At 35.4% G+C, this 12,134-nt stretch overlaps 1 protein-coding gene across 3 annotated transcripts in view; it reads left to right on the top strand.

Moving 5' to 3' along the window:
- LOC136024995 (tetratricopeptide repeat protein 39B-like) overlaps positions 1 to 12,134 on the top strand; it is a 139,130-nt gene that overhangs the window by 96,127 nt on the left and 30,869 nt on the right. For all 3 annotated transcript variants that reach the window (XM_065700623.1, XM_065700630.1, XM_065700614.1), the window contains 2 exons: positions 65 to 406; positions 9,471 to 9,636. In XM_065700623.1, coding sequence (XP_065556695.1) covers positions 65 to 406; positions 9,471 to 9,636 — 508 coding nt within the window. The remainder of the gene's footprint in view (positions 1 to 64; positions 407 to 9,470; positions 9,637 to 12,134) is intronic.

The following is a 12,134-nucleotide window of genomic DNA, read 5'->3' as shown; positions in this document are numbered from 1 at the left end:
TTGCAGTAAAATTCATTTTTTTTTCTTTTTGGTGTGTAGTCAAATTGTTGCGTTTTTGTTTCAGGGCAGATAGAAGTTTTTACCATGCCTTAGGTAACGGTACCTTCGAGTTCTTACAAGCAATAATGACATACCAACCAAAAGACATGGAACGTGCATCTAACGTTCTAAAGTCAGCTATAGAAGTATGTAATGCATATCGTCGGAAAACGTCTATTGCAGAGTCTTTAGGTCGAATGGTGAAAAAGGCGGACTACGACGCATATACTGAGGAGGAAGTCCATGCTGAACTTGCGTATGCTGAATGTCTGCAGCTGAAGGCTGTATTGACCTTCACGGAAGATGAAACTTTAATGAGTTTTGTTAAGGGAGGAATGAAATTACGCTCTTGCTTCCAATCCTATAAGTAAGAGTTTTTTTTGTTATTTGTAAACAGGGTCCTAAGTATGGGGGCTTCTGGCCCAGACCCCTCCCAAAATCTTAAATTTGCCTGAATTTCAGGGCACTTCTTATTCAAATTGTTGACGAAGTTTCCTTTTTTTTTATATTTAATGTCTTAACTTAACCACATAGCTTATAAAATTACCTATGAATGTGAAAACTGTTATTAAATGTTATAATGTCATTTCATGACACTTAATATATTTTATGATGGTTAGCTTTGATTTCGACTAAAAGTCAATTCTAGTGGCAAGTAGTAAATGGTTTCTTACAAGGTTTGAGGGGTATATCTCACTAAAACCTAAATTCTCTTAAGTTTCAAAAATAGATTTCTTAAAAAAACTTCTTAAAACCTGGAAAGATGAGGGACTATAGTTATCCTATATGGGGTTTCGACCATGGTGATTCCAAGGACGTAGTTCCCATCTCCATCTGACAATCTGATGCTATTTTTGAGGGATTCCAGACTTTCTTTCGAAATTTCCATAATGTTTTTTTCGTACTAAACTTTTAATATCAAAATTAGCCGAAATAATAGATACCACTCCTGAATCAGTTTCAGATGGCGATTCTTCCTCCCTTCACGGGTTTTTGATAGATGGATGGATAGATTGATTTATTTTTCCGTATAACAGTAAAATAATTACACAACAATTTACAAATCCCCACAAGGAGGTTTTTGTGTAATTTTTTTTACGCAGTTTTAAATCTTGGGTTACTGTGGGATGTAATTAGTTCTTTACTAGGGAAAGGTATGATAGCGAATGGCTTTTCACTAGTGCATAAACCAATGGCTTATCCAGGATTTCTCTATGGCACTTGGTATTTACCAAGTGACATATAGCGATCGCAATTTCTGTTGGTCTGTTTGTCCCGGTTTTGCTAGTTTGGGCACTTCCAGATAAGCTAGGATGATGAAATTTGGCAGGCGTATCAGGGACCACACTAGATTAAATTAAAAATAGTCTTTTCCCCGATTAGACCATCTGGGGGGAGTGAAGGGACGGTTAATTCGAAAAAATTAGAAAAAATGAGGTATTTTTAACTTACGAACGGGTAATCGGATTCTAACGAAACTTGATATTTAGAAATATATCGTGTTTTACAGCTCTTATTTTAACTCCTGACCGGATCCGGTGATATTGGGGGAGTTGGGGGGGGGGGGGGAACCTGAAATCTTGGAAAACACTTAGAAAAAAATGATGTATTTGCAAACGAGTGATTGGATGTATATGAAATTTGATGTTTAGAAGGACCTTGTAACTCATACCTTTTATTTTAAATCCCGACCGGATCCGTTGTCATTGTGGGGAGTGGGGGGGGACAAAAATCTTGGAAAACGCTTAGAGTGGTGAGATCGGGGTGAAACTTGGTGGGAAGCATAAGCACAAATCCTAGATACGTGATTGAGACAACCGGACCAGATTTGCTCTCTTTGGGGGAGTTTGGGGGGAGGGACCTAATTCGGTAATTAGGAAAAATCAGAAAAAATGAGGTATTTTTAACTTACGAACGAGTGATTGGATCCTAATTAAAGTTGATTTTTAGAAGAACATCGTGTCAGAGCTCTGAATTTAAATCCTGACCGGATCTGGTGACATTGGGGCGAGTTGGGGGAAACTGGAAATCGTGGAAAATGCTTAGAGTGGAGAGTCGTGATGGTACTTGGTGGGAAGAATAACCAAGAGTCTTAGATGTGATAATGACACAACCAGACCAGATTGGCTCTCTTTGGGGGAGTTTAGAGGGGGGGTAATTCGGAAAAATTAGAAAGAATGAAGTATTTTTAAGTTACGAACGGGTGATCAGATCTTAATGAAATTTGATATTTAGAAGGACATCGTGTCTCACAGCTCTTATTTTAAATCCCGACCGGATCCGGCGACATTGGGTGGAGTTGAAGGGGAAAACAGGAAATCTCGGAAAACGCTTAGAGTGTACATTAGATCAGCACATAGAGAGTATAGAAAAATAAAGACTTAATGATGCTTCACTAAATAATAGAAAGTTATACCAGAAGATAATAGTCAAATATTGTCAGGAATAAATGTGTTAAGAGTCTTCATATATCAGTTACAATTTGGAACTACTGGAAGACGAACATTTTAAAGTTTTGGAACATTTCCAATTTTCCAGCATAATTGATATATATTATATAACCGTTATTGCACTGTTATTGCACAGTCTTCTAGTAATGAAATTGAAGCGATTTAATAATTTTTATCGAGAACTAGTAGGCTATTTAGTTTACTTCTTTTATTTTTATTCCGTTGCCTAGCATATTACTGAAAACCAGTAACTTTTATAGAATCTTTTATGGAGAATTAGTTATTGTGACGGGTTTTCAAAGCGTGATATACCAATTTTCTCCTAATTCGTTATTAAACTTTGCCAAACTGTGTCATAAACGCTTTAATACTATACTGGATCCTGATATACAGTACCAACTCGTTTCTCCTTTTTAATCATCCTAAAATATAAATTATATAAAACAATCAAGTTTTTTACGAAAAAAAGTAGAGTCTATATTAGGGTCTAAAATATTAAAAAAAATTAAAATTAGTTATGTTCAGCCAAATAACTTTTATTTTCAAGGAATGGTGATTAAAAGCCCAAACTCATTTATCTTAATGAAAATCACATCATCAGATTCAGCATATCAGACAACCCTATTATTGAGGTTTCAAGCTCCTATATATATACGTATTTGGAGTTTTACATTTTATCTTTGTTTTTCGTTTGTTTTTTGTTTCTTTGTCTTTGTTTTTCGTTTTTTTTTTTTGGTTTTTAACTAGGGGTGATCGTATCGAGCCAGTGATCCTAAATGATCAGGAAAGGACTCATTTGGTCAGAAGTCGAAAGTTCTAGTGTCCTTTTTAAGTGACCAAAAATAATGGAGGGCAGTAATCCCCTTCCCACACTCTTTTTTCTCCAAAGTAATCTGATAAAAACTTCTAAATAGCCATTTTGTTCAGCATAGTCAAAGCTCTAGTAACTATATCCTTGAGGATAGCTTAACTCCCCACAATCCCCAGGGAAGGACTACAAGCTGTGAACTTTCCCCATTGGTTACATATAGTATTAATTATTGTGGAGTATAAGATACTCGAGTATAAGACACTTACTATCCTAATAGTTATTCTTAAATAATTCAAACAAGAAGTGAAAATTTAGCGTAGAGAGTGAGGTATTAAGGAGGAGGCGACCCCCTCATATATGTAATAACCTCTTATTATTTTAAGTTTTAAAATAATAAGAGGTTGTTCCCATGGTGTTCCCTTTTAAAACAGTAATTATATTGTTTTTTTTTTCTTTTTTGTAATTATTGTGCTTGTTATGTGTACCGTGTAATTACTTGTTAAATTATTGTGCTTGTGTGCTTATTCTATTAATTTTAATTTTGTTTTATTTGTCATTTTCCGTCTTTTTCTTTTCTTTTTTTTTCTTCTCTTATATTCCATTCGTTATTTGTTTACAATGGGTCATAAGTAAATTCAATTCAATTCTCATTTTCCCATATTTTAATCACATTGTCTTGAAAATAAAAGTAAGTAGACCGAATTTAATTTGTTTTTATTTTTCCGTGATATTTTGTATTCAAATTTTGTTAATAAAATGAAAAATCTGTTAATAAATGAGAATATACTAAAATTTGGCCTGAATATTTTTAGAAAACAGCAGGAGGGAGGGGGCTAATCAAGATTTTGCCCGGGCTTAAGAGAGGCCAGAATTGCTACTGGCGAACTCTAATATCAAACAGTTCATGGTAACGAACTGTAGTAAAGAGCGACCCGGCTCAATAGTAACCGAAACTCCGAAAACGGAAGTTTTATACCAATAGTTACATCAAAGGAATTGCATTTTAATGCTTATTTTAAATATATAAGTTTCATCAAATTTAGTCTTACCCATCAAAAATTACGAGCCTGAGACAATTTGCCTTATTTTAGACAGTTGGGAGAAATACTCCATAAAAGTCACAGAATCATAATGAAAATCACACCATCAGATTCGTCGTATTAGAAAACCGTACTGTAGAAGTTTCAAGCTCCTATCTACAAAAATCTAGATTTTTTTTTGTTTTTGCCAGAAAACATCACGGATGCGTGTTTTTTTTTCAGTAGAGATCGTATTGACCCAGTGGTTCTAGAATGTTTGAAAAGGGCTCATTCTAACGAAAATTAAAAGTTCTACTGCCCTTTTTAAGTGACCAGAAAGATTGGAGGGCCCCTAGGCCCCCTCTTACGCTCATTTTGTTCCCAATGTCACCTGATCAAAATTTTTAGATAGCCAATTTTGTTCAGCATAGTCGAAAGATCTAATAACTATGTCTTTGGGGTCAGCTTAATTCCCCACAGTCCCCGGGGGAGGGGCTGCAAGTTACAAACTTTGACCATTGTTTACATATAGTAATGGTTATTTGGAAGTGTACAGACGTTTTCAGGGCGATTTTTCTCGGTGGGGGGCGTTGGGTGGAAGGGGTTACGTGGGAGGATCTTTCCATGGAGGAATTTATCACGAGGAAAGAGAATGTCCATGAAGGGGGCGCAGGATTTTCTAGCATTATTTAAAAAAAAAAGAGAAAATAAATAAAAAAAAATTCTCAACTTGAAGTAAGGAGCAGCATTAAAACTTAAAACGAACAGAAACTATTACATATATAAGGGGGATCGTCTCCTCCTCAATACCTTGCTCTTACGCTAAAGTTATTTTTAGTAATTTCAACTATTTATTCTACGGCATTTGTGATTCAGGGGTCATTCTTAAGGAATTGGGGTGAAGTTCAAGCTTTAGTGTAAAGAGCGAGGCATTGACGAGGGGGCGAACCCCCTTATATACCCAATAAAAGTATACAAATATAGAAGTTTGTTATGTAAGTTAATTCGTAAGTTACGTATGTTTACTACTAATAAAAACGTTCGTAAAAAGATAAGAAGTTCTAGTTGCCTTTTTAAGTAATTAAAAATTGGAGGGCAACTAGGCCTCCTCCCCCATTCCTTTTTCTATCAATATCGTCCGATCCAAACTATGAGAAAGCCATTTAGCCAAAAAAAAATTAGTAAGCAAATTTCGTTTTAATTATTCATGTACGGTGAGCCAAAATCAAAACCTGCATTAACTCGAAAACGTTCAGAATTTAAATAAAAAAAAAACAAGTTTTTTCAACTGAACGTAAGGAGCGACGTTAAGACGCACAGAAATTATTCTGTACATGAAACGTGTTGTCCCCTCCTCGAAGCCTCGCTCTTTACGCCGAAGTTTTTTATTGTTCTAAAAAGTAGAGTTGTAAGGAAGAGTCAAACTTTAGCGTAAAGATCAGGGCATTGAGGAGGGGACCACCCTTTCATATACAGAATAATTTCTGTTCGTTTTAAGTTGTAATGTCGCTCCTTACTTTCAGTTTAAAAAACTTGTTTTTTTTTATTTAATAAGATATCAAACCCGTTCCTTCACATCTAATTTTCGTAAAACATTATCAATGAAATAATCATAATACCTTGGCTCTACCGACTAAATATACTTTTTTTGTGGACTTAATTTTCTCTTCTTAGAACACAAAATGTTTTATTATGGTATGTTAATTTGGTGGTCTGACTGATGGAACTAGACCAATGCTTTTGAATTTTACGAACAAAATAATATGGTGGAAAAAATTGTGTCTTAAATGTACTCGCATCCGATTTAGGACATAGAATTTGATTTTTAATAAGTAATAACGACGACTACAGTAAACATATGTCATGGTAATTGTCATACTGAAATCACGCATGTAAGTAGCTTTTTTTTCGTGGGAGAAAAAAAAATAGAAAAAAGAAGATTAAAAAAAAAGGATTGGAAGTTTTCATAGCAATCAATGAATCGCGAAATTTTAGAAGGGGAACTTGTTGCTCGCCTCTTTATCTTTCTTTCGCTCATGAATGACATTTACTGTTAATATATTTTTCATCTTTTGTTTCTTTTAAGTAGACGCAGATAAGAAGGGAAAGCAAATATGATCAAACATTTAGTCCCTTCGAATGTCTCATTGACTAGGATAGAAAAAGAAAAAAAAAACAGTCAAATCAGTAATGTTCGTTGGAAAAAGTAAACTATAGTAAAAAAAGCAGATTACTATAGTAACAAGTAGTTGCAGTTTATTTATTGATTTGTCAGGAACCGATCTAACTTTTACGGAGTAAAAAAAAAGGTTGGCGGGGGCTAAATTTAGGGAAAGGTTCTACCTCAGGGGGAGGGGCACCTAATTTTTAATCATCAGCATATCTACCAGAAGAAAATGTGGGATATGAGTATTATATTTTATTTAAAATGTATATAAACTTGTTTTAGCTGTAATTAACAAATATGTTTGAATATATATATAATCTAATGTTATTCGTAAGTATGGTTTATAGCAGTGGTTCCCAACCGGTGGTACGCGTACCCCAGGGGGTACGCGAAACCCTCGCAGGGGGTACGCGAAGGTCCCAAAATTAATTTAGTCTATATCTTTAAAACTTGTTTCTGACTCAGTTCCAACATTTCCCTCAAAATCAGATAACATAACCCATTGTACGTAATTTCAGACTCATTTTCAAAACTTTCGCTTTCAGTAACCCGCTAATTTTTCTCCATAGCCGTAAGGTCTCGATGCTAATTTTTCTCCATAGCCGTAAGGTCTCGATTTAAACTCAGCGAGTTCAGTATCTTGTCATCTGTTGAAACACGAAGTTCGTGAATTGTGGTTGCAAACAAAGATGGATAGATTCCTGATCAGGAATAACAAGAAGCCGAATGATGGTACCCAAAACTCTGAACCTGCACCTAAGAAGAAGAAATATGACGAATCGTCGGTCAAAGTGCGTCGATATTTGTCAGAATACCTAGGGCTCGGATTTAGTGCGACAAAGTCTGATCCAGTGAATGCACAGTGCGTTCTTTGTGGTCAAGTCTTGGCCAACAGTTCCATGAAACCTGCGCATATGAACCGGCATCTCAGTACTGTGCACCCTTCTCATGTCGGTAAGCCCATAGAGTTTTTCAAGCGTAAACAAGAAGCATTCGCTAGTAACTGTTTGGAAATTGCAAAAGTGGCATCAGTTTCTTCAAAGGCTCTCCGGGCTTCGTATGCTGTTTCATATTTAGTTGCGAAACAGAAAAAACCGCACACCATCGCCGAATGTCTGATATTACCAGCACTAGTGAAAGTCAGTGAAATAATGTTTGACACGAAAACTGCTACTGCCCTTCAGTCTATACCTGTGTCGAACAATACCATTTCAAGAAGGATAGAAGACATTGCAAGCGATATTGTCATGCAGGTTATTGAGCAAATAAAGTTGACGAAGATGTTTGCGTTACAGCTTGACGAAAGCACGGATGTGTCAGGTGAAGCCCAGGTGATCGTCTTTGTTCGATATCAAGATTGTTCTGACATAAGAGAAAATATTCTGTTTTGTCAAAACCTACAGTCAAGAACAACAGGAGAAGAACTATTCAAGGTGATTGACAAATTCTTCGCAGAAGGGGGCATCTTGTGGGACTGGTGTCTATCAGTTTGCAGTGATGGAGCTGCCGCCCTAACAGGGAAAAATAATGGGCTCATGGCCTGGATAAGGAAGAAAAATCCAAAGGTGAAGTGGTTGCACTGCATCATTCACAGGCAAGCTCTTGCATCGAAAAGGATGAACGCACATCTGCACGAGACCCTCAACGAGGCTGTAAAAGTGATCAACTTCATCAAAGCCCGACCACTGAACTCAAGAATGTTCAAGTTGCTGTGCCAAGAGATGGGTTCAGAACATCAACATTTACTTCTGCACACAGAAGTTCGCTGGTCGTCTCGTGGGAAGATTTTAAACAGACTTTTTGAGCTTCGACAAGAAGTTCATATGTTTCTTCTGGAGCAAAAATCTGCATTCAGTTCACTTTTTGAAAACCAGGACTGGGTCTGCAGGCTGGCCTATCTTGCGGATATTTTCGACAAACTGAATGACTTGAATCTGTCAATGCAAGGTTTCCGGACGGCCGAACTCTCCCTGAATTCGAAGATGTGTGCTTTCATCAAGAAATTGGAGTTCTGGCTTAAAAAGGTTCAAAGAAACAGCGTTAGTGTCTTCCCGACCCTTGACAAGTTTGCGGACGATAGTGAAATTGATAACCTCAACACAATCTGTGATTGTATTCGGGAGCATCTGACAAAGTTGCGAGATGAACTTGTGTCATATTTCCCATCGATTATGAACCAAGATAGAACGCAGGATTGGATCCAAAATCCATTTGTTGAAGACGTGACCTCAAGCTCCGGTCTTAGTGACAAGCTTACAGAGAATCTGATCGAACTTGCCAGTGATCGCGCCTTAGAACTGAAATTCCAAAATGTAACTGTTTCCCAGTTTTGGCTGGAGGTGAAAGGAGAATACAAGGAACTAAGTGAAATCGCCATGTCTGCTTTGTTACCATTTGGATCCACTTACCTTTGTGAAGTGTCATTTTTGGCAATGTCATTGATCAAAACCAAACACAGAAACAGACTGAGTGTACAAAATGACCTTATAATTGCCGTTAGTGACATCGAGCCAAGATTTGATAATATTTTAGCAAAAAAGCAGCCTCAAGTTTCTCATTGATTTTGTACGTACATTTAAGCACCGTCATATTGGACAATAAATCTCTTGTTTTTGAAAATCTGATTTTAGTTAAGAAAAAAATAAAACAACGATTCTCAAGAAAGGGGTACGCAAACTTTTTGGGCCTTGACTAGGGGTACGCGGACCGAAAAAGGTTGGGAACCACTGGTTTATAGTATATTTTGTATTAAACATCAAAATATTTTGTTTAATATTTATTTTCAGTTAATTTATTCAACACAGTTGTTTATAGGGCTGTATAAATGTATTTCAATGTGGCAATGTAATGATCAAGTATATTTGAGTTTTTATAATCTAATGTTATTCGTAAGTATATTTTATGGTATATTCTGTGTTTAACGTTAAAAATAATGTATTTAATATTTGTTTTTGTGCTATTTTAATCAGCACAATTGTTTATAGGGAATGTTGGCAAATCCTGCAGAACCGTGATGTTTCGGAAGATAAACATACAATGCATTTTGAGTCAGGAGTGAGAATGGGGGTTGGAGCTTTCAATTTGATGATATCCATGTTGCCTGCAAAGGTTCTCAAGCTTCTTGAATTTATTGGATTCTCATCAAGTCGGGTAATATTTCAACTATTGTACTTAATTTCTTTTCGAAACGTTTGTTACAAAATATTCTTGGCTAGATTACTATTACTTTATTCGACAAAGTAATTTAGGATGGGTAATTACTCGTCGTAATTATAAATATTTGAAAAATAAATCCTCGAATTTGAAATTGCTAACATCATAGCTTCGAAGCCCGATTTATTTATCATTAATTGTTTTATTAATTATCTTATTTAATTATCTATTAAGTTAATTATCACATTTATCGTTAATTATGTCTCATACATTGTTGTCAGATAATTTTGGAATGTTTAAAAAAATCTTCATCGAGTCAGGTAGTGTTTGAGCTATGCTCTTCCAGCCGTTGGGGATAATCAAGAGCTGACGTTCATTTTACTTATTTTTGGTAAACACAGTGGGTTGATATCTGCTCGGTAAAGCAGGGCCGAGGTTCGATTCTAGCTGTGGGTCCAACGCAAGGACTCTTTTTAGCCAAGAAGCTTCGTTAATTCATAGGCTAGGATGAATCAGTAGCAGGTGAACTAAAATTGATTATTGACTTTCAGGTAAGTTAGCCATTATGCCTTATTGTATTGGTAAGAGGCCCGAAAGAGGTGTTAAAAATAAAACAAGTTGCTCCGAAGCAACTAGGCCTGCTATTTTAATTATACTGCTGCCCTGTTTAGAAAGACTAGCACTTATTCCGGGAAGGGTTGGTGCTTGATCCATTTTTGTCCAGTTGAATCCCGCTGAAGCAATTCTTTGTCTGAAGCAATTCTTTTTGTTATGTAGCATACATAAAATATACGTGGTTTTGGACTCGGAGTTTTTAAACTGGATTTTAAAATGGCCTATAATCCAATAATTTGTTTTTTGTGTAGCGGATAAATATATGCGGGGTTTTGGACTCGGAGTTTTTAAGCTGGATTTTAAAATGGTCTATAATCCAATTATCTTTTTGTTATGTAGTATACATAAAATATGCGTGGTTTTGGACTCGGAGTTTTTAAACTGGATTTTAAAATGGTCTATAATCAAATTATCTTTTTGTTATGTAGTATACATAAAATATGCGTGGATTAGACTTTCAAAATATGCGAGTTTTTAAACTGGATTTTAAAATGGTCTATAATCGAATTATCTTTTTGTTATGTAGTATACATAAAATATGCGTGGTTTTGGACTCGGAGTTTTTAAACTGGATTTTAAAATGGTCTATAATCGAATTATCTTTTTGTTATGTAGTATACATAAAATATGCTTGGTTTTAGACTCAGAATTTTTAAACTGGATTTTAAAATGATCTATAATCCGACATTGGGCTTTTATTTCATTTTGTATGTTAACAGTGTACTTGTGCGACAGTTTTGAGAACCTTCGTTCAAAATAATCGTTCAAGTGATGTACAGATCAGCCAAACTTATTTTTCTTGATTAGGCCTCTCAACTTTGTGATAGCTCAGGTCGGGTCTCCTCCCCTACTCCATGGATTGTCGTGTTTCTATTCCCACTCACTTCACTTGACTACAGACAGAATTGTCACGATGTGTGATTATGATTATTTAATTTTTGGACATACTGAGTTAACTGAGGCTTATTGTCTCAGTTGCCTCAGATTGCTTGGTTGAGCCATGGATCTCTTCTAGATCATCATTCAAGTGATATGTTAAGTTTGTTTACGGCCTGTTGTAAATACAATAACAAACAGAGAAAAAAAGAAGAGAGAGAAAAGGAGAGGAAGACAGAAAATGACAAAACAAAATTAAAATTCATAGAATAAGCACACAAACACAATTATAGCACATAACAAGCACATTAATTACAAAAAAACTCAAGAAAAAAACTCGATGCATTTACTGTTTTAAAAGGGAACACCATGGCTGTCTATTGATTCTTTTAATATAAGATCTGCCTATCATATTCTCCTTGAACACGGATTTCAAATTTGAGATGACTTCGGCCTTACTTAGATTAAACAAAAAAACAAACAAGTTTTTTTAAATGAAAGTAAGGAGCTACATTAAAACTTAAAACGAACAGAAATTACTCCGTATATGAAAGGGGCTTTTCGTCCTCCACGCCTCGCTCTTTACGCTAAAGTTTGACTCTTCCTCTTAACTCGACTTCTTAAAAATTTAAAAAACTTTAGCGTAAAGAGCGAGGCGTTGAGGACGAAAAGCCCCTTTCATATACGGAGTAATTTCTGTTCGTTTTAAGTTTTAATGTCGCTCCTTACTTTCATTTTAAAAAACTTGTTTTTTTTGTTTAATTTCTGGACGTTTTTAAATTAATGCATTTTTAATCTTGGCTTTCCGCGCATAAATAATTAAAACGAAATTTGCATATTAATTTTTTTGGGCTAAATGGGTTTTTCATAGTTATAATTGGAAGATTTTGAGAAAAAAGGAGCGAGAGAGGGTGCCTAGTTGCCCTCCAATTTTTTGATTACATAAAAAGGCAACTATAACTTTTAATTTTTTACTAACGTTTTCATAAGTAAAAAATATACGT

This window comes from Artemia franciscana, chromosome 1 (genome assembly GCF_032884065.1).
Source record: "Artemia franciscana chromosome 1, ASM3288406v1, whole genome shotgun sequence".
Taxonomy (NCBI): Eukaryota; Metazoa; Arthropoda; class Branchiopoda; order Anostraca; family Artemiidae; genus Artemia; species Artemia franciscana.
Note: the sequence above shows the minus strand (reverse complement) of the source record. Positions and strands in the feature narration are given on the sequence as shown.